This window comes from Anas acuta, chromosome 2 (genome assembly GCF_963932015.1).
Source record: "Anas acuta chromosome 2, bAnaAcu1.1, whole genome shotgun sequence".
NCBI lineage: Eukaryota > Metazoa > Chordata > Aves > Anseriformes > Anatidae > Anas > Anas acuta.
In genome coordinates, this window is record NC_088980.1 from 130,587,462 (window position 1) to 130,607,764 (window position 20,303).

At 42.0% G+C, this 20,303-nt stretch overlaps 2 protein-coding genes across 2 annotated transcripts; one reads left to right on the forward strand and one right to left on the reverse strand.

The window, feature by feature from the left end:
• The first annotated feature begins 11 nt into the window (after positions 1–11).
• E2F5 (E2F transcription factor 5) lies at positions 12–15,624 on the forward strand. Its single transcript, XM_068672200.1, has 9 exons — positions 12–259; positions 6,712–6,821; positions 7,462–7,623; positions 8,824–8,867; positions 10,142–10,206; positions 11,875–12,142; positions 12,854–13,054; positions 13,493–13,537; positions 14,890–15,624. Exons 1-9 carry the CDS (start codon positions 134–136, stop codon positions 14,997–14,999), a joined length of 1,131 nt encoding a protein of 376 aa, XP_068528301.1. The 5' UTR covers positions 12–133; the 3' UTR covers positions 15,000–15,624.
• RBIS (ribosomal biogenesis factor) lies at positions 15,579–19,972 on the reverse strand. Its single transcript, XM_068672199.1, has 3 exons — positions 19,797–19,972; positions 16,886–17,002; positions 15,579–15,734 (listed from the first exon to the last, which is right to left on the reverse strand). The coding sequence occupies exons 1-3, from the start codon at positions 19,917–19,919 to the stop codon at positions 15,666–15,668; spliced, it is 309 nt and encodes a 102-aa protein (XP_068528300.1). The 5' UTR covers positions 19,920–19,972; the 3' UTR covers positions 15,579–15,665.
• Positions 19,973–20,303: the final 331 nt, after the last annotated feature.

The window sequence follows — 20,303 nt, forward strand, 5'->3', positions numbered from 1 at the left end:
GCAACGGCGGTCCCGTCACTTCCTGCGGCGCCGCCCCTCCCGCCGCAGCCCCCGGGCCGGCTCCGTTCCGGGCTCGGGCTGTTGCGGCGGCGGCCACACGTGGCGCGGCCCCGCGGGCGGGCGGGCTGGCGGCATGGCCGCGGCGGCCGAGGCGGGTGGTGGCGGCAGCAGCCGTCACGAGAAGAGCCTGGGGCTGCTGACCACCAAGTTCGTGTCGCTGCTGCAGGAGGCCAAGGACGGCGTGCTGGACCTCAAAGCGGTGCGCGGCGGGCGGGCAGCGCCGTGCTGCCGGGGCTTCGGGGCCCCGCGGCGGGCCCTCGGTGCGCGGAGGTCGCGGGTGCTCGGCTGGCACAGCCGCGGGGCGGGGGCCCCCTCGCCGCTTCTCGGGTCGTGAGGGGAGCGCCGGGCTGCTGGGGCCGGTGGGGAAGTTTCGAGGCAGGTTCTGATGCCCTCGTGGCGCTGGCAGCACCGTGCGGGACGGTGCGGGAGACTCGGGGCTTCCTCAAATGGGTGTCGGAGAAGCAGCAGCAGGCGTCGCCCTGGCTTATCGCGTTGAGATACAGGGTGGAGTAAGGCGGTGTTTGGCCGGCTGGCTCCTCGCTGGGGATCTTAGCAACGTGCTGCCTTGGTGCTCACAGCCCTTTCTGGACAGCTCAACTTATTTGTTTGTTAGGTTTTAGGGCTCTTGGAGGCAGTCCGTGTGCTCAGAGCTTTTTTACACATCCATGTGCAGAGAGTGAGCGCCTAAAACCTTCCTGCGGCTGGTAAAGCTGTCCAGAGGGAGCTGGGAAGATGCTGATAGGGGCTGTAACCCAGCATAGCTGTGCTGGGGGCTTGGGTGGTTTGTACAAGTTGGTTAATTTATTCACATTTAATTTGCCTCTGTCTTCACTAAAATGTAACTAAGCACTCCACAAACTGGGGATTGTTGTGTGGCTTACTCCATCTGTCAGGTCAGTTTGAGAAGCACAAAAAACCCCACTACATTTGGAAGACCCTGGGCCAAAAAGCTTGGCTTAAAGAGCTGATGAGGAGGGATTTGAACAATAAAGTTGAGCTCTATGACTAGATGAGACTGACATTTCTGTTTCCCTTTTGTGAGTAAAGGGAATATTCCCATTGAAAGAAAATGGTAGTGCTGATGGTTAAAGCGCTAGTAACTCTAGTAACGCTAGAAAAGTAAATGGGTATTGCAAAAATCTTAAAAAGCCCTGTCCAGAACCTTTACTGGAGACTGGTTTCTGAATTACATAGCATATTGGATTTTTTTTTTAGTAAATACTAACTGAAGTGAGTAAATCGTTAAAGCTTTCATAAACAGTCAAACCATACATTTCTGTAACCTGCTATTTCTCATAAGTAAGTCACGCATCTAGGAACAAAATGAACAGCAGCACGCATATCATATGGTGGTGTGCTTAGGAAACCGAAGAACAGAATGCTCTTTGAAACGAAACAGAGAGTTCCAAGAAATGATTCATGCAGTGAAGATTTTCAGATGTCTCTTATCCTATTTACAGGTATTGACCATCTGATGTCTTGCAGCTGATTAGTGTTTCTGTAGCAAAATCGTAAGTGCACTGCGAAGAAAATACAATTTGGAGTTATTCAGTGTACTTTCAGCTTTGTGATTTAGCAATTGAGAATGAAAGGCAGTGTTACAGGATGTTTCCTGGTGATCTTTGGATACGTCTGTGGTTAAGCAGTCTGTAAAATGATACCTGGGGGCACGTGTATTGACCCATTAAGAAACGGTAGTGGCACGTTGTCCTGTGCGTGCTCACTGCTTGCTGTTGGTGCAGGGAGCCTTGTGAGTTCTGCCTGCTGAACTTTGGAAATGTGTCAGGGCTGGACGACCCTTCACTGCTAACACCTTGCTTCCACTCCCCTGAGTTGTTAGGATTTTCTTTACTGGGAATTTAGTTTCTGCGGTTCTCATTCTTTAAATTAAACAGCTGATCTTGAACAATTGCATAGTAGTCACTGTGTAACCCTGTATAAGCAAATGTAGTTAAGGAAATAAGCTTCAAACACTATGAGATGGAAGGGAATGAAAGTAAAGTCCCTGTGTTCAGCAACCTGCCAATTGCAGGAAAGGGAGAAGTATTAAAGATGAGTGAGTAAGAGCTAAGTCACCTGCAATGCATCCCAGCACACAGTATGTTCCTTCTTTTCAGCAGCATTCTGCTTCAATTTCTTAAGTAGACTTGGCTTATAGCAAAATGTCATTCCTGTTCTAGTCAGGGTTAAATATTGTTTCTGATTAACAGTGCAAAGCGTCAGATACTCTAAAATACACTTGCTTGCTACTGACGTTTATCCTGTTCTGCTACAAGAGACAGAAAACATTGCAAATGTGGGAATAATAGGGGATTTTGGATTTGCAGCCACTGCTCAGATGCTCTGATGAGGCTCTCATATGTCTGGAAATTCCAAATTAATAAAGGAAGTCCAAAAAAAAACCACAAGCAAATGACAACAAAAACTACCAAGGACAAAATTTTCAACTAAAAACATACATGTTGTTTAAGTGTTTAATATCTGATGCGTCTACCTGATGTAGAAAACAAAAGGGGAACAACTCAAAACAATTTGTCAGGTGCCTAGGAAGTGCAGATTTAAGAAGCCAGTTTCTTATGTCACTCAGATGATGTAGTCAGGGAAGCGTATGGTAACAAAACTGGAAAAGACACTCCAATTACCTAGTCTGCTTTCCTGCTGTCGCTGCTACCCTCAGATTTTAACTTTACTGCATTTGATGTCTGATCAAGCATTGGATATTTACTCTGTAGGAACCAGAACAGCACTGAACTTCCGTACTGGTGAATTCCCTAGGTTTTCCACAATTTCTAATCTCTGTTCCCTTTCATAAAGACTTTAGTCCATTAGCATTTTAGCCACCGTAACATGTTAAACTCCATTTTTGTGCTAGCCACAGGCCTCATATGTATCTCGGCAGCAGTTGCTTCCTTAGAGACCACAAGCTACACAGAGCTGTTTGTTAACCTCAACATCAACTCTGCACAGTTAGCCTGGGCATGCACCTGCCTTTAGCAGTGCATCGATCAGGAGCAAGTAACAACTGCTTTAAACTTGCCCTATTCCACAGGAGAAAAAGAAAAAAGAACAACAACAACAACAAAAAAAAGCCTGCTTGTTCAATTTTACAGTTGTTTAATCTTTATGCATGCAGTGCTCTCCAGAAGTTTTACACTGGTTGCCAAACACACTGTTCAGTTTCAAACTCCGTCCAAGCTGTTGACAGTCGTCTTTGGGAGAAGGCTGTTGTCATCTGCTGCGGGCACAGTCTGTAAGATGCAGCATTTCTTTCATTTGACACAAGGAGAGTGAGCACGCACTGCTGACTGACCCTTCTGCGCTGTTAAGCTTCTCAGTAATGACTCTGCCCCAGTGCTCTGGCAAATTCCTCTGACGCTAAGTGTGCTGTGCTCACTGGTAATGCCCAGTGCCTTTTGTCAGCTCCTAGGGAGCAAAGAAGTTTGTGCATGAGAATGTACCTCGACTCTCTATTATCCTCCTTCTGTTTGTTTGGCTTATTCCTGGGCAGGGCTTTGTGTGTGTGCACACATGCAACTCAAACTGTGCTGAACGGCACGTTATCTGTATTGCAAAAGTTGCATGATCTGAGTACGCTTGGAATCTCAAGCACTGTGACAAGTGTTTTTTTTCCCAGATCACAGAATCACAGAATGGTTTGGGTTGGAAGGGACCTTAAAGATCATCTAGTTCCACGCCCCTGCCATGAACCATTCTGTGAGACAACCATATCGCACTTGTCTGGGATACATACCTGTTCAAATTGCGAGGAGATACTAGAAGGAATGAGTAGAGTGTAGCACCTTTACATTAAAAAGGTTTTATGAAGTGATTCCAAATTCAAATTATCCAGAGAAGGATATGTGGAAGCTACACCCAACCATTTCAGCAGAGCCCTCGTGGTAGATGTGCCTCTGTTGTGCTGATTGGATCTGTCTCAACCATTTGACATAAGCTGAAAATGATAAGTTTTAAAAGTCAGTTTAATCAGGATGTTGAATAGCTGCTGATTAAGTGTACGCTGTGCATTCTTTGCACAGAACAATGTAGGGATCTTGTAGAAATGTGAAAAATTGTGCTAATGAAGACTGTGAAATATAGAGGGAGGTGATTGTCCTGCTCTACTCTGCGCTGGTGCGGCCTCACCTTGAGTACTGTGTGCAGTTCTGGGCACCTCAGTACAAAAAGGATGTGAAACTACTGGAGAGTGTCCAGAGGAGGGTGACAAAGATGGTGAAGGGCAAAGAAGGGAAGATGTATGAGGAGCGGCTGAGGGCACTTGGCCTGTTCAGCCTGGAAAAGAGGAGGCTGAGGTGGGACCTCATCACAGCCTACAGCTTCCTCACGAGGGGGAGTGGAGGGGCAGGCACCGATCTAATCTCCTTAATCACCAGTAATAGGACCCACTGGAATGGTGTCAAGCTGAGGCAGGGGAGGTTTAGGCTAGACATCAGGAAGAGGTTCTTCCCTGAGAGTGGTCGCACACTGGAACAGGCTCCCCAGGTAAGTAGTCACTGCTCCAAGCCTGTTGGAGTTTAAGAAGCATTTGGACTGTCTACGTAGTCATATGGTTTAAAATTTTGGGTAGACCTGTGTGGTGCCAGAAGTTGGACTTGATGATCCTTATGGGTCCCTTCCAACTTGGGATATTCTGTGATTCTGTGATATGTTGCACAGGCAGCATCAATTCTGTCACTTCCTAGATTTTGAAGGCTTTACTTGCCATTTTTGTAAACAGTATGTATGTGTGCCATTAAAATTTCAGGCACATAACTGCTGAAATGGGTGGCTTGAAGAGCCTGTGTTCTTGGAGAACTAAAGCATGCATTTTATATGCATTTACATGTGTTTGTTTTGTTAGATTTTTACCTGACTGTTAGAGAAGACCATACAAAAGATAAATGTTGATAACAGTGTCAGTAGAAATACCGTTTAGTAGGTATGCCACTGTTGAGGAGAAGGAACAGTATTTATGCTTCATGGCTATGAGAACATTTTTTTTTAATCTTCATTCTTCTTCCTTTTTATCCTTTAATTTCCCTTCCCTAGCAAAACATTCACCAATATAAATTGGATGACTAAGTCCTAGTAATTAACTTCCTAATAGGAAAATGTCATTTCTTTGGAAGATTAGTGAGTTTGTTTATGGTTCAGAAAATACTGTTAAAGGAGTAATACAGACTTTGCTATAAAATGCATTCAATTTTCCTTCCACATTTTTGTCGTCTCAGGTTATATACAGGCTCCTTTGCTAAAAGCATTGATTTATTAGCTACTTGGACAAACTGAAATAAATTTCTGTGTACCTATAGAAGAAATTAGTTGGCTTTAACCCATTACTTCAAATTCGGAAGCCAGAAATTTTTGCCACCTATCCTTCTCTTTTTATTTCTTTTAATCCATTTAATACAATTATATTTTACATATCTGAGCATCCAGAGTAGTTGCAGTCAGACTCCCCCTTGCTTTTCTATCCTTTTGTCTAATACTCACTGAACCTGAGGCACTTTACAACATCAAAAAGAGGAGGATATGGAAGGCGTGACTAGCTCAGGTTTGCTATTTTATCTTAAGCCTTTGTATCAAGTACAAAAAAGTCCTCATGAGCAGAATTACAAATGATTAAGTGGCCTTTCCTCTGACTTGGACTATGCTTTGCTTTCGGTGGCATGCTGAGACAGCAAGTAAAAGCACTACATAGCTAGCCTTAGCTGAAAAGAGAAATTTTTTGTCGGGGGCGAGCATTGGCCTGAGCTGCGTGGGGGTTCTGGTGGCCATGAGGTAGCTCTTGGTGCACGCTACCACAGGCGGAGCGGGCGGCTGCCCACACGGTGGATTCATGCAGTGAAATGTTACAAAAACATAGGATCAGGTAGGATGAAAAAAAAACAAACACGTAAGATCATCAAGTTCCGCCATCAGCTTAACACGGCAAGCCCACCACTGAAACATCGCCTCAAGCACCATTCCCACACGTCTCTTAAATACCTCCAGGGGTGGGAATGCCACCACCAGCACCATTTCAGTGAAGAAATTTTCCCTGATACTCAATGTAAACGTCCCCTTGCACAACTGGAGGCAATTTCCTCATGTTCTATCACTCGTTCCCTGATGGTGGCTTACAGGACAGTGCTGGCTTACAGTCATGCAGCTCTCCTTCAGCTAGTTTGGGAAATTACCCCCAAATCCCTCCATATCCCAACACAAATTGACTCAGAGAGTATCAGCAGGGGGGATGATGAACTTAACGTGCAGTTGGCCTCAGAGGCTTGTTCTATTGCAGGGTATTGCCATCTGCCTTCCCTACTGTTTCCTAGATTGTAGAAGGGGCGCTTCAAGCTCCTGTGTGCAGGTGATAGCGTGTGGTGCAGGTGCTGAGGGCAGTCTTGGCAATTTGTGTGAGCTCTTCTGCCTGGTTAGGGTGGCTCCTTGGACACGGTGACACTTCCTGGCAATCCCTGCAGCCACAGGAGGCCACTCTTGTCAGCCATTTGAAGCAGATGCTATGAGCACCCAGCTCTTGAAGGGCTGAACCGTCTCCTTTCAGAATTACGTTAAATTACTATTTGGCATGTTTTTGGGGAATGATTTACAGTGTGTTTTGTGTGCCCTCAGCATGCAGGTTACTGATACTCATTGCTCTTCTCTTCATAGGCTGCTGATACCCTTGCTGTGAGGCAGAAGAGAAGGATTTATGATATCACTAACGTTTTGGAGGGGATTGATCTCATTGAGAAGAAGTCAAAAAACAGCATTCAGTGGAAGTAAGCTTCAATTCTGCATTTCCTCATATGCTCGAGAGCAACAAAAATTGCCTCCTTCCGCTTCTTCTGACCAGTTAAGACAGAATAACATTAGGCTCACCAATGAGCAATGCAACATTTTGGAATGACAGTAAAGTTTTAAATGAACTTTATTTGTCTTATCTTTAATTTGCATCTTTGATACATAGAATCAGGTTTAAAACATATACCAGAGATGCTTTCATGAAACTTGGAGTGCTACTTTATAACTAGCATTCACACTAGCTAAATCTGGGAAGATATTGGGTGACAGTATTTCCACCTACCTGCCCACCTGCATTGCATGCCTATTTTCTCTTTGGTTCCTGAAGATGAATGTGTAACTGAAGAGTTAAGAGGGAGGTGAAGGTGATCTGCAAACTATCTCTAATGGAGAAGAACCTACATTCCAAAAGAAAATCAAGTTGGGTAGAGGGAAATTCTAAACCTGATCTGAAGTTAAAAATGTTCATCTTCTGTTAAAGCACAGCCAGGCATGTAAATATTCGCTTCCTTTATGTTGAGTATTAGTATATTTTCAAATTATTGGAAGCATACTTAGAAAATGATCTTTTAGATTTTCATTTCTTGGCGGTTTCACAAACCTTTATACCTTTTTAAGAGGAGTAGGTGCTGGCTGCAATACAAAAGAAGTAATAGACAGGCTGAGGTATCTTGAATCCGAAATTGAAGATCTAGAACTGAAAGAGAAAGAATTGGATCAGCAGAAACTGTGGCTACAGCAAAGCATCAAGAACGTTATGGATGATTCTACAAACAACCAATATCCTTTTCAACAAATTGTGTGCATCTTGGAACTAGTATTAAAACAGCAGTTAAAGCATAGGTAAAGGGTAAAGCACACTGTTATCCATTTCATCCAGAAACAAAGAAGGCCTAACCTTTTTTTTATTTTTTGGTTCAAAAAGAAGAGTATAAATCATGTTTACATGACTTTTTAAGCTCTCTGACTGTATGAAAGGTAACCTGAAAATAATATAGCACTTGTGTATATGGCAACAGTTTTTAAGCCCACAGTATAATTCTGGTTTAAAATGAATTGTATTGCCTTCACGCACTTGGATTTATATTTCTTAGCGAATATGTGAATCTTTTTTTTTCCCTGTTACTTCCTTCTCTTGAAAAGATTAAGCTATCATCCAAAGATAAATTGAATTAACAAAGTCCTGAAGCTTGTTTGGTTTGGAACTGGAAAACTATCCTGTGTGTAAATACTCAGTAAGCAGAGAGGTCTGCCTACATTGCTTGTAATTATGTGATTATCTGTCTTATAAAATATTGCCCAAGTATTGAGATTTGGAACAGGAAAATGCCCTTCTTATTGATTGTACCAGTGCTAAATACTCAGCGTTACTTGCAGTTGCTCTTTAGAAACTCTACCTATAAAATGGATTTTATAAGAAATGAGATTTAAGTAAGATATGAGGAGAAACTTATTACTGGGAGAGCTAACACAGGAATTGATCCCCCAGGGAGGTGATGGAATATCATCTATCACTGGAAGTTTTCCAGAACAGGAGAGTCAAACATCTGTCTGGAATGTCTTAATAGTTGATCCTACCTTGGGGCAGGGTGAACTCTCACGTCCCTTCCAGCGTATTTTTATGTGATTTTGGGACATCCCAGTACATTGTTGAATTCTATAGTGTCAAGTTGATGAGGTAAATGGTATTCTTAAAAACAAGATTTTACATGTTCTCTGTTTAAAAAGAATCTCTCGATTCAAGCTACTCAGATTCTTTTCTTCTGGAATTTTTTTACGTATATAGATTTTTATTTTTTACAGTATGGAACGGTGTTATTTTTTAAATAGCTATTCTGAACATCATAAATCATGCCTTGATTACACCTGTAAGTACCTGTAGTAAGTTTATAGTTTAGGCTCAGTTTGGACAAACTTCTTTTAAAGGGTAAGAAATCATGCATTTCATGCATTAGAAAAATGTTCCTTGACATAAATTACATTTTCATATGTCACCCATGAAGATATCTGTAACTGCTTCAATGGTGAGTTGTTTCTAAAAGCTGTATTTCTTAAAGTGAGGGATTTTCTGATCTTCCTCTTGAAAGCTAACTTGCTAACCTGCTTTTTCCCTGCGAGTATTTTGAATTTAGAATAAGTATTCAGTAGTGATCAGTAGTAAATAGATGCCTCTCACAGTAAGTAGATGCCTCTCACAGTCTTCACAACTAATGAGTTCTGGCATTTTCTAGTTGTAGTCACAGAATGGATGGAATAGAAGTTCAGCTGTTTTCAGAGTACCCTTTTTGGTTGTCTTCTGTATTCATACTTTGTAATAGCTTGCCTCTAGCTCTAACAGAACCAGGGAGAACCATGTTGACCCAATTCACCAGATTTCATAAAAGTTTCTGGTGACAGCTTCAATCAGAGGTAATTCTTGATATTATACAAATGGAGCCAGCTGAAGTTCAAAGATGGGACTTGGCTAAATCAAAAAGATTCTTTCTGTATGGGAAGTTTGAACAAGTTGCCAAGATTTGCTGGCAGAAATTTTTCCCCTGGACATCCTTTCCTGATCCTGAGTTACTCAATGGAAGACTGTTGCTCGGCCTCCAGCTGTGCTCAAAATCATCTTTTTGCCATAAGGAAGGTTGGGTTTGTTTTTGAATTAAAAAAAAATAAAAATGCAAGGTTAGACTACTGTGGAGTTTAACAAAAAGAAGATGTTGCGGAAAAGAGTTAGTTACTGCAAAATATGGAGGAGGCATTTAGTATACCAGTCACATTGTACTTCATGTAAATATATCTCAGGTAGCAAAGGAGCATTATTCCGAGTTATGGATGAAGAGGAATTGATGTGCAGATAAGGCATGTTGTGCAAGTACTGTTGATGTAATTGTGATCTCCTAATTTTAACCAATAAGTTTTAGTGCACGTAGTACGCCACTAGTGAGTTTTACAGTCAACTGTTATATCTGAGTTGTATATGCTGCAGAAGTTTTGAGCTTAGACACTTGGAAATGTTGGCACTGAAGACAATCATTAAAACATTTTCTTGCTTTCCTGCGTAGGTTCTCTTCAAAGCCATAAAGTATGCTGTATCATAGATTTGGTGTAGCTGAAAAAGAAGCTAGTTAAATATTGGATCTTGAAACTTATAGAGACTATGCAAGTCCCATTACAAGTTTATTTATGCTGGAATTACGCAGTCTTTTAAGAGGCCTTAGAGAATTTTCCTATCTCATTCAAGTAGATACCATGCAAGATGTACGAAAAATATGCACAGTTAACACTTTCTTAAAAATTGCTATTTAACCAGGAGACACACTTCTAGCAATTCAAGCACCTTGTGGTACACAGTTAGAAGTACCTATACCCGAAATGGTATGTACTGATTTCTTGTTTACCTAAGTATTCTAGAAGGACAGTGGAGAAGAAGAGCAACACTAGAGCTGAGCATTTCTCTCTGTATGAGAGAAAAATACATATATATATATATAAGTTTGTCTTAGTTGAGAATGGAGGGGCTGGGTGGGAAAAAGTGTTTTTTTTTGTACACCTATATTAGGTGTACAAAAGAAAGAGTAATGGTAACTCGTCTCATACCGAAAACAAGTCATAATAGTGTTTTTTTGTCCCTCTCTTCTCTCTTAAAAATTGCAGCTTTCCAAATTGTGTATAATTGTTATGAATTCCCTTCAGAACTAATTAGCAGTGACTTTTGTTTGTCAAATTTAACATTTATTGTATTGCTAAATCATGTCTGTTACAGAAAAGCCTTTTAGGTTTAGTTGTAGTTTTAGTGTAGATGTGGGTTGTGTTCAGTCACGTGGTACTAGACTGGGTAGGAAAACACAGACTGCGGATTTCTTTTTAGCCTGAGGGCTTTAATGAGCAGGATTAGAGTAGAAAGCCAAACTACTTACTTCTATCCATCTTTTAATCATTTTTATTGTAAGGCTCAGTTTTAAATAGGGTTGGTATCTTACATAGTTGGGAGAGAGCGTTGAATGAAGCAAGATAGCCACTATACTTGTAGAAGACGTTCACAAGATAAGTTTTAGAAGGTATTTTTAGTAAGGCTAAACATAGTCTGGTATCATAACAACATCCAAAGCTAGGACTGTGAAGCTGGTCAAGTGGTACTGGATCTTTGTCCGTCTGTGCTGAAAACTGTTCAAGCAATGGTGTGGTTCTCTGTGTGACCAAAGCAGTTGTGATGCATCTGTTTTGGCTATTTGTTGAGGACAAGAACAGCTGATTTTAGTCTTCCACTGACAACTTGAAATTGGATTGTTTTGCTTTGGGTCCTCTCTGCCCGGGCACCTTTTCCACTTTTCTCATCCTCGTTTTTTCTTGAACATACTTGCTGAAAACCTGCTTGCTGGATTAGCCACTGTGAGCCAGTGGTCTCACAGAGACTGTACTACAGGAATACTCCTAGCTAAAGTGCTAGGATAACTTACCAAAAAGAAGCCTAGCAAATTAGCTAAGAATTGTTTCTGCTGACTTACGATCCAGTGTCTACTTGGTTTGAGTGAGATATTTAACTGTTGTGGGATGGTCGGTCCCAGAAAAGATCATTCTGAAACTCCTTGTAAGAGGAAGAAATTTAAATGCACAGAAATCATTATTTATCTGTTTTGTTACTGATAAGCTGCAGTCTTGCTACAAGTTTCATGTAACTTGAATTCATAACCTAAACACTTTGAAAGATAGTATATCTGTGTCTTCTGTATCTGTGCTGTGGCCAAGTAAATGCATAGCAGGTTTGTAATCTGTTTCCTGTTAGATCATTTGTATTTTTTTTAATATTTCTGTTTTTCATGTCTCCATATGATCTGATAAGTTTATGCCAATTATCGGTTCCTCCTAGTGTTTTAACTAGAAGAGCACAATCTTCTGGAGGTAAAAGGTGCATCAATCTGAGAATTCTATTCAAACATCTTCATTAGTTACTATGAGAAATAAGTCTGTGCAGTTACTGTTGTATTTTTGTACAGTTTGACGTTCTAAAGGAATTTTAACTTTCTTAATGCACCACCTCTACAGGGACAGAACGGACAGAAGAAATACCAGATCAATCTTAAGAGCAATTCAGGACCTATTCATGTACTGCTTATAAATAAAGAATCAAGCTCCTCCAAGCCCGTGGTGTTTCCAGTTCCTCCACCCGATGATCTTGCACAGCCCCCATCTCAGCCTGCAGCTCCAGTGACTCCCCTTAAATCTACTACAGCTACTCAAAATCCACCAGAACAACATGGTCTTAACCAGGGACAACAGTTGCCACAAACGTCAGTTGTGGACACGCCATCAGGTGGGTTTTTTCCACTTAAGATGGGTGAGGGAGGACTGGGGGTAGGAAAAAAAAACTGTTAGAAAAGCTGATAGATAAAGGAAAGGCAGATCTACGATTTGCATAGAAGTGCAGGTGTCTGTCAAGAAACCAGCCCGAGGGCTTACTAACAGCTTTCAGGAGGTTCACGGAAAAGCCTCTTCCTCTTCTGTCCTCTATCCAGTGAAATAGATTCTCCCCTTGTAGCTTATCATCTTATACAAAAGAGGTTTTGAATATGATCCTGTTTGTTAATCTGAGATGCTTTTCCAGAATGGTGTGGAACAAAATTGCCAGCCTCTGATGGAGTATATGATTTGAACATGTACCTTTTAATGAAACATAATATAGGCACCAGTTCCAGCTTTTGTGCTACGAGGTCACTTACCTACTTCCACATAGCCACAGCGAGAGGCTCCCTATCAGGTCTTCTTTCATATCAGTAGTAGGGTAATAAGGAAATACATGTATTTAAGAAAGTGCTGTCGGTATTACAGACTACAGTTCTGAGGGGTCCTGATTAAATTGTGCCTTTGAGTTTAGAATGGGGAGTAGACAGACTCCTCTCACCTCGTCCCAGACCTTGGCAGTGTTCTTCTCAAGAGATAAAGCCAGGTGTAGGTGCTTTGTGTGCTTTTTTTTTTTTTAATTTTACCACAACAGACTATATAATGTGCCTTCCTGTCTTTGTAGAAAGCAGTTTGCAGCAGAACAGTACAACTCCAGCAACTCCTTATTCCAGCATTCCAGATGCGGTGTTGTACCCCAGCCTTACAGGAGATGTCGCCCAAGCTACAGCTAGCTCAAATGACTATCAGGGTTTGCTCCCTTTGGACGTTAACTGTATTCTCAAGCCAAACTCATTTGACATAGCAAAGATGGATGAGCCCACAGGTAGGAAGAAAGAGTTGATATTTCAACGTTTTTATTGTTTCTTGAGCCTTTTTTTTTTTTTTTTTGACCAAGTTGCCAATGAGTTGCACAGAGGGAAAGATTAGCACTTTTCCCACAGAGCTGACAGGCCTTTTTTTATTATTATTCTAATGAAGCCATTGAGCCAGGTCTAAGTAGCAAGCTCATTTTCTGCTGCTATCAAATATGCTACATATTGCACATGGCTTTAGGGCTATAAGGGATCAACTGTACAGCATGAGGAGAACAGGAGATATTTATTAGGAAAAACTAGGGGATACAAAGATATTTTATGTATACGTGGCATGCTGTCTCCACAGCTTCTACAGTGTGCACATGAGCCACACTGTACTTTTGCAATTCAGTGTTATAATGCAGAGAATCTGTTGACTTCCATAATGCATGTTCCTGTTTTCACAGGAAATATCAGTGGGGATATTATTGATGAACTTATGTCTTCTGATGGTAAGTATTTAGTATCTTTACTTGAGGCTATTAAAAAAGCAGTAGCATGTCTTTTGTATGAACAGTACTCTTAGGAGGTGTCTGTTAAGTCTCATGCCAAGAGTCAGTATGAAACTACTACTTTCTCCTGTACTGCCTCCTCTATCCTTGTCATTCTTGTCTTTGCACCCCTATCCATTCCCTGCAGCAGTTTGATTTAACAGTCAAAATCTGAAAGTCTTAATCCAGCAAGTACTTACATGCATGAGTAACCCAGCAGTACTTAATTCTGGAACAAAGAAAGAACAGGTTGATGACTAGAGTGCTGCCTTAAAAAAAAACAAAAACAAAAACTTAATACTAATCTTCCTCAGGCTTCTTCCAGGAGCTTTGATCATGTATTTCAGAAGATATTTATATGCCTGCATGTGTGGCCAGGTCTGGTACACTGGCAGAACAAATCTAACCCTTTTTTGGTCTTGCATCTTCATGGCCATATGAATGCAGAACTGAGCCACAGCTAGTAATTTCATTTGTTCCATGCCTCCCTCCGTGCTGTATCTCACAGACTGCAGGCTGCCAGACAGAGGTGAACTCAGCTGGCTTTGTTCCTCTCTCCCGATAACTACGCTGCTCTGTGAGCAGCCTGTGTTAATATCTGCCCTTCAAAAGACAAATCTGCGGCTTATCTAGAAAGAACCATGCAATTACAAGATTCATGAGGGAAGAGTGGATTATGTGGACGTACCAATAAAATACACAGCTAAAATATAAATAATCTCCTCTTTTAGAGCACATAACACATTCCCAGCTCATTTGCATTAGATTAGTGTTGCTGTAGTACAGAATGAGGGCTAAGGCTTCTCTTGCATTCCCCAAAAATGGCCTCAAGCCCATGCATGAAATGCAGTGCACAGAGAAATGGACAGCCTCCATTTTTCATCTGTACAATAGGGAAAATGGTAGTTTATGTATCTCAAATAATAAATACTTGAAGATTGATACATACAGTACTGTAACAGGAATAAGGAAGTGTAAATATAAATGATGGAAAGTTGTTAAGATTTCGAAATCTGCTCAGGAGCTCCTTTGCTGCAAAAGCAGAGATTATGTCCATATTCCACAGCTATCATTTTACCCCAGCAAATTTATGTAAAATACTAAGGAAAAAGATGTGGACATGTCACTTATTGCGCCTGTTTGAAGTCAGTACAGGTATTCACAGTATGTATCCTAGCATACTTGTCAGACTATCAAGACAGTATTTTACTTAAGACTAACCCTGGCACTGCTGATGACAGACATACTGAATTATGAGCTAGGGCTGATATTCCAAGTGTTTTAATTTAAACTAAACTATTCCTGCTTTACAGTTTTTCCTCTCTTACGACTCTCTCCTACTCCCGGAGATGACTACAACTTTAACCTGGATGATAATGAAGGAGTCTGTGATCTCTTTGATGTGCAGATACTAAATTATTAGATATTGTGTCAACCAGACTACTTATCTACCTCTAACTATAACATTCTAGACTTCTTCATAACCTAAGTATTTGAATAATGAATGTATAACTTCTTAGTTCACTGACTCTGGGAGTATATTTCCTTTTGCTTCCCTTAATTACTTCACAAAACAAATTCAACCACCAGAAAAAAGGGCTTTTTTCAGAATTATGACACATTTTTTCATCTGAGTGTCTTTTGTGTAATCCAATGATTTGGAGTTTTCTTTTGTAAGGAAAGTGAAAATGCTTTATAGCCTTTTGATCATTTTTTTTAAAATGATTAGGCTTTGCTCACGGTTATCAGCATTTTCTTTGAAGCTTTACTGCCAAGAAGCTTTCTATATCTTTTTGACCTTTCAAACAATTTTGAAGCTTTCACTGCCAAGCTGAAAAGTGAAGGATATCAACTTGAGTTATGCTTAATTGTTTCAGTGAACCAATTTTGTGAAGTGCCTTCTGTTTTAGCACTTTAAGTTTCTCACACTGACTTCTGACATTCCACTTTCCTAGATGATAGGAAAGGTCTGTTTGTAGTTTGTATTAAAGTGTGCCAATACTTGTATATTAACAAGATTTTTTTTTTAATAAAATTGTACAAACAAAGCCTGTGTGATCTTCAGTTCTTGGAACCCCTTTGTTATTCATTACAGCTGTGATAATAGGCTTGTGGCATCATCCACGTTTGCTGGTTCACCTTCTGGTTGTGTAGAAACCTGAAAAAAAAAGTTTCAGTGTAAAGTAGAAAGTGATTTACTTTTACTGTTTGGAAAAAAGATACTACCTAGATGATGAGCTTGTCTTTATTATATTTAACTTAGGCTAATTTTGCAGTCATATAATTCAGTAATTTGGGGAACTACAGGCTTCACTACACTTGATAGATAAGCAGGAAGTAGTTCATGCTGCCAGAGAAAGGCAAAGCATCATGCCAGTAATGTACATGGCCAAATGGAAGTAGGCACAGCTTTTAGTTCAGGGAATACTTTCATTAGCATAATTTCGAAACTGATCAAATACCATGTTATGTCATGTAGAGCCCTGCTAGCATGGGAATAGCATGGTTTGCAGCCATATGCTGCAAGCTAGCAGGACTAGGGCCACTGGCACCAATGTCCTTGCTTGGCCTCATACTGTGCTGGCAGCACTGTCACCTGAGCTTCGTTCTCCTTTCAGCCTCTCCTTGAGGTTTTTGGCAATCATTATGTCACTTCCAGACATACAGAAACTTGATGACCCCAGGCAGAGTAAATGCTACTCATCTCCCGTCCAGTTCCCTCTTATTTCCCCAACAGCCAGGACAGATTCACCTGTGTTCTTCATACTGGCCCACGGCCTTTTCTGTCCCCCAAACCATGCCTGCAGCATCAGTAAGTATCAGCATAAGAAGATTTTGTAAAGAGAAGCTTAAATTCAGCATAAGGAGCAGCCTGTCAGTATTTAGTTGGTTAGTTATTTCTTGTCAATGCTCAAAGCTGCATGCAGCCTTGTTAACTAGGCTGAGAGCAAGTAAAATGTTGTTTTGATCTGCAAGCGCTGCAGGCAAGAGTTGTAGTACAGGAACTGGTGTTTCAGATATTGCTACTTCTCATAAGTAAATATAAAGAGACAGGTCTTGAGGGTTTGGAGCGGGAATTAACTTTTAAATGATGTTCTAGCTGTTTTTTAATAGATTAAAAAATATTTACATTGTAGAAGCACACTGCAGCTTAGTTGCCCACCTTCTTCTCTATTGCCTTTAGTAGTTACATAGGACTTGAATACGCTAACTAGATTTCAGTGTTAAAAAACAAACAAACAAACAAAAAACCTTAAATTAATAAAGCTTGGTTTATTCCCCCCTCAGATTTTTACAGACTGAAATTACCTGGTTATTCTTCTGAGGTTCCACTACAGGGCCTTTTGATAGCTGCTGTACCTCTTTCTGAATTTCAGTAAATGCTTTATTTATCTTGCTTACTTTGTCTGCATTTTCAATGTTTATCTGTAGGGAAGAAAAAAATTTACATGTATTGGTATGTTAAACTGCAATTCCACTGACGTGAAATTTCACTTTTTAAAAAAAAACAAAAAAAAAAACAATTGTTAAGCAGTCAGTATTAGTCTGGGGAAAAGTATCAATCTGCTGGAGGATATGAAGGCCCTGCAGAGGGACCTGGACTGGATGGGTCAATGGGCAGAGGTTTAACATGGCTAAAGTGTCAGGTCCTGCACTTTGGCCACAGCAGCCCCATGCAGCACTACAGGCTTGGGGGAGAATGGCTGGAAAGCTGTGCAGAGGAAAAGGATTTGGGTGGGGGTGTTGCTCAACACTCATCTGAACCTGAGCCGGCAGTGTGCCCAGGTGGCCAAGAAGGCCAACAGCACCCTGGCTTGTATCAGGAATCGTGTGGCCAGGAAGACCAGGGAGGTGATCATGCCCCTGTACTCAGCTCTGGTGAGGCCGCACCTTGAGTACTGTGCTCAGTTTTGGGCCCCTCACTACAAGAAGGACATCGAGGCCCTGGAACATGTCCAGAGAAGAGCTATGAAGCTGGAGAAAGGCCTGGAACACAAGTCCTATGAGGAACGGCTGAGGGAACTGGGGGTGTTTAGTCTGGAGGAGAAGAGGCACAGGGGAGACCTTACTGCTCTCTACAGCTACCTGAAAAGAAGGTGTGGGAAGCTGGGGGTCGGCCTCTTCTCACAGGTAACTAGTGATAGGACCAGAGGAAATGACCTCAAATTGCACCAGGGCAGGTTTAGGTTGGAAATGAGGAGACATTTCTGCCCAGGAAGAGCAGTCAGGCATTGGAACAGGTTGCCCAAGGAGGTGGAGGAGTCACGGTCCCTGGGGGTGTTCAAGGAAAGGTTGGACATGGTGCCTAGGGACATGGTTTAGTGGGTGACATTGGTAGTATGGTGATGGTTGGACCAGATGATCTTGGAGGTCTTTAACAAAAAAAAAAAACTTTAACAATTCTCTGATTCCAAGCATATTTTCCAAAATTGCTTTTTAGTAGGAGTATTTCTATACTTGAATTTGTCACAACCTAATTATATCATCCAATCATGTACTACTAACGTTCTAATACATCCAGAATTACTAAAGCAGTTGTACTTGCTCTGTTGGCAAAGGAGCCAGTACTGGCCCAGAAATGGGACACACAACAAAAGCCAGGTTGCAGCTGGGTCCTTCTACACAGCCTTTAGCTCCTCTTAGCTGGAGTTCCAGGAAGGGCTCCTTACTTCATGTGTAAATGACTTTACCAGTTTGAATTTCTTTATCTAGTTTGCCTTTCAACATCACACCTCACATTCCTATTCATTCATACTGTTGGTTTGGCCAACAACATTTACCAAGTTTTGCTATGGTATTTAAGGAAATTTCCACAGCTGTAGCAGAACAGGATGCCTGCCTGGTCCCCAGACACCTCACTGATTACTCCAAGTCCTCCTTTATAAGTTATTTCAGCAAAAACGCTTGCTTTTGAACACCAAGAGCTAAGATGTGGGTGCATTGCGCAGTGCACCAAGGACAATAATCTGTGGTGGAAGAACAGGGCAGATCTGGAGGCATGAACTCTTTCACCACTGCAGCAGAGCAAGATTCAGCTGATCTCAGCCCTGGCACGCGTTACTTCTGAAGCACCACGCTTTGAACAGCATCTTAGCCTTATAATGGCATATTACATTGCAGATGTTCCAGAAGTATCTTAAGGCAATCCCAAATTTCAGGCTGCCTAGTGCTGTTCCAAAAGCTACCACGGTAATTCACCTCGCAGCAATATGCACAGGCAGAAGCAAACACATATTCCTTTTGCTTTCAAAGCTGCCGTCGTTTCAGAGCACGTACACATTAACAATAACCCCATTTATTCCTAGGTGAGCGACCAAGAGAATCATTAAGAAAACAGGAGCATGAGGATGATAAAAACAAGTCAATTTAGATTAGTAATTTAATTTATAATAAAGTGACTTAAGAAATGCAGACAACTCCTAGCTCAAATTAGAGTGGATGGGGCTGTGGGCAACACAATTTACAGAAGGCTTAGGATTCCTGTAAGAGCCTGTTAGCGTTTCCCAGTCGGTTTTAATGCCTGATATCCTAGGGACACATCTAAAGCTGTCTGGATAGTTACAAGGGGCTTTAATCTATTACAGAATAAGCCTATTCTGAGCTTAATGGCAACTAAATCCCCAACGGCTCACTGAATTAAAGAAGACCGCTTCAAACACGCAGAATAGAATTTTACTCCCAACAAGCTGCTGACTTTCCATGAAGGCGTTTTTAAGCCTGTCCCTCCCTTCGCTGTGCAGAACCCTCCCGACTAAGCGGAGATCGGAAGCCAGCAACGTGAAATCCTCCTGGGGCTCCCTATTTCCAGAAGTTTTTATGTTCCCGGCTGCCAGATCAACCCGTCAGGTGGCTTTGGTGGCTGAGATTTTTTCTCCTGGAAAAATCCCAAAAGCCTTTTTTTTTTTTTTTTTTTTTTTTTTTTTTTAAAGAGCTGCTGCTTAAGCCCGACTGCGGCTGCACGTGTCGGGAACGAGGAGCCGCCGGCTCGCTGTGGAGCTCACCGCGGCCAAAATAGCAGAACGGTCCCGGAACGGGGGAAAAGGGGGCTGTGAGACCACCGTGTCCCAGCCCTGCCCAGCAGGGTCACCCAGAGCACGGCGCGCAGGACGGGGCGCGGGTACCTCCAGAGGGGGAGGCTCCCAGCCCCTCCGTACCGAGGTGCCCCCGCGTTCAGCCAAACCCCCCCGGGCTCGGTTCACGAGGCCCGCCCGCCGCTCACCTTCCTGAGCCCGGAGGTGACGCGCCGCGCCCGGCCCTTCCCGCGGGCTTTGCCGGCGCCGCCGCGGGCGATGCAGAAGACGCTCGGCGCCTTCGCCGCCTTCCGCGCCCGGCTCTTCCCCATCGCCCCCGCCGAGCAAAGGACGGGCCGCGCGCTGATGGCGTCACAGCGCGCGCCGGGGAAGCCCCGACGTCACGGCGCCGGGATTCCCCTCCCCGCCCCGCCCTCCTAATGCAGGGAGGTTGGGCGGCGGGGTGTGGCGGGGGTGCGACGGGATGCTGGGAAGTGAGATAAAGGGAAAATATAAAATAAAATAAAATAAAATAAAATAAAATAAAATAAAATAAAATAAAATAAAATAAAATAAAATAAAATAAAATAAAATAAAATAAAATAAAATAAAATAAAATAAAATAAAAAGATAGGAAAAAAGAGAAGATAAAAAAGCAATAACAATTAAGTAAAATAATAAAGTAATAAACTAACTGAAGTAAAATAAAATGAAAT

Bases quoted from the DNA above. Each gene is read 5' to 3' on its own strand.
- RBIS (XM_068672199.1), bottom strand. From the start codon at position 19,919: ATGGGGAAGAGCCGGGCGCGGAAGGCGGCGAAGGCGCCGAGCGTCTTC. The intron at 17,003-19,796 runs GTGAGCGGCGGG...TCTTCCCTACAG, and splicing joins TCACCTCCGGGCTCAGGAAG to ATAAACATTGAAAATGCAGA. The intron at 15,735-16,885 runs GTAATTTCAGTC...TTTTTTTTTCAG, and splicing joins AACCTCAGAAGAATAACCAG to GTTTCTACACAACCAGAAGG.
- E2F5 (XM_068672200.1), top strand. From the start codon at position 134: ATGGCCGCGGCGGCCGAGGCGGGTGGTGGCGGCAGCAGCCGTCACGAG. The intron at 8,868-10,141 runs GTGAGTTGTTTC...CTATTTAACCAG, and splicing joins TATCTGTAACTGCTTCAATG to GAGACACACTTCTAGCAATT. The intron at 12,143-12,853 runs GTGGGTTTTTTC...CTGTCTTTGTAG, and splicing joins AGTTGTGGACACGCCATCAG to AAAGCAGTTTGCAGCAGAAC.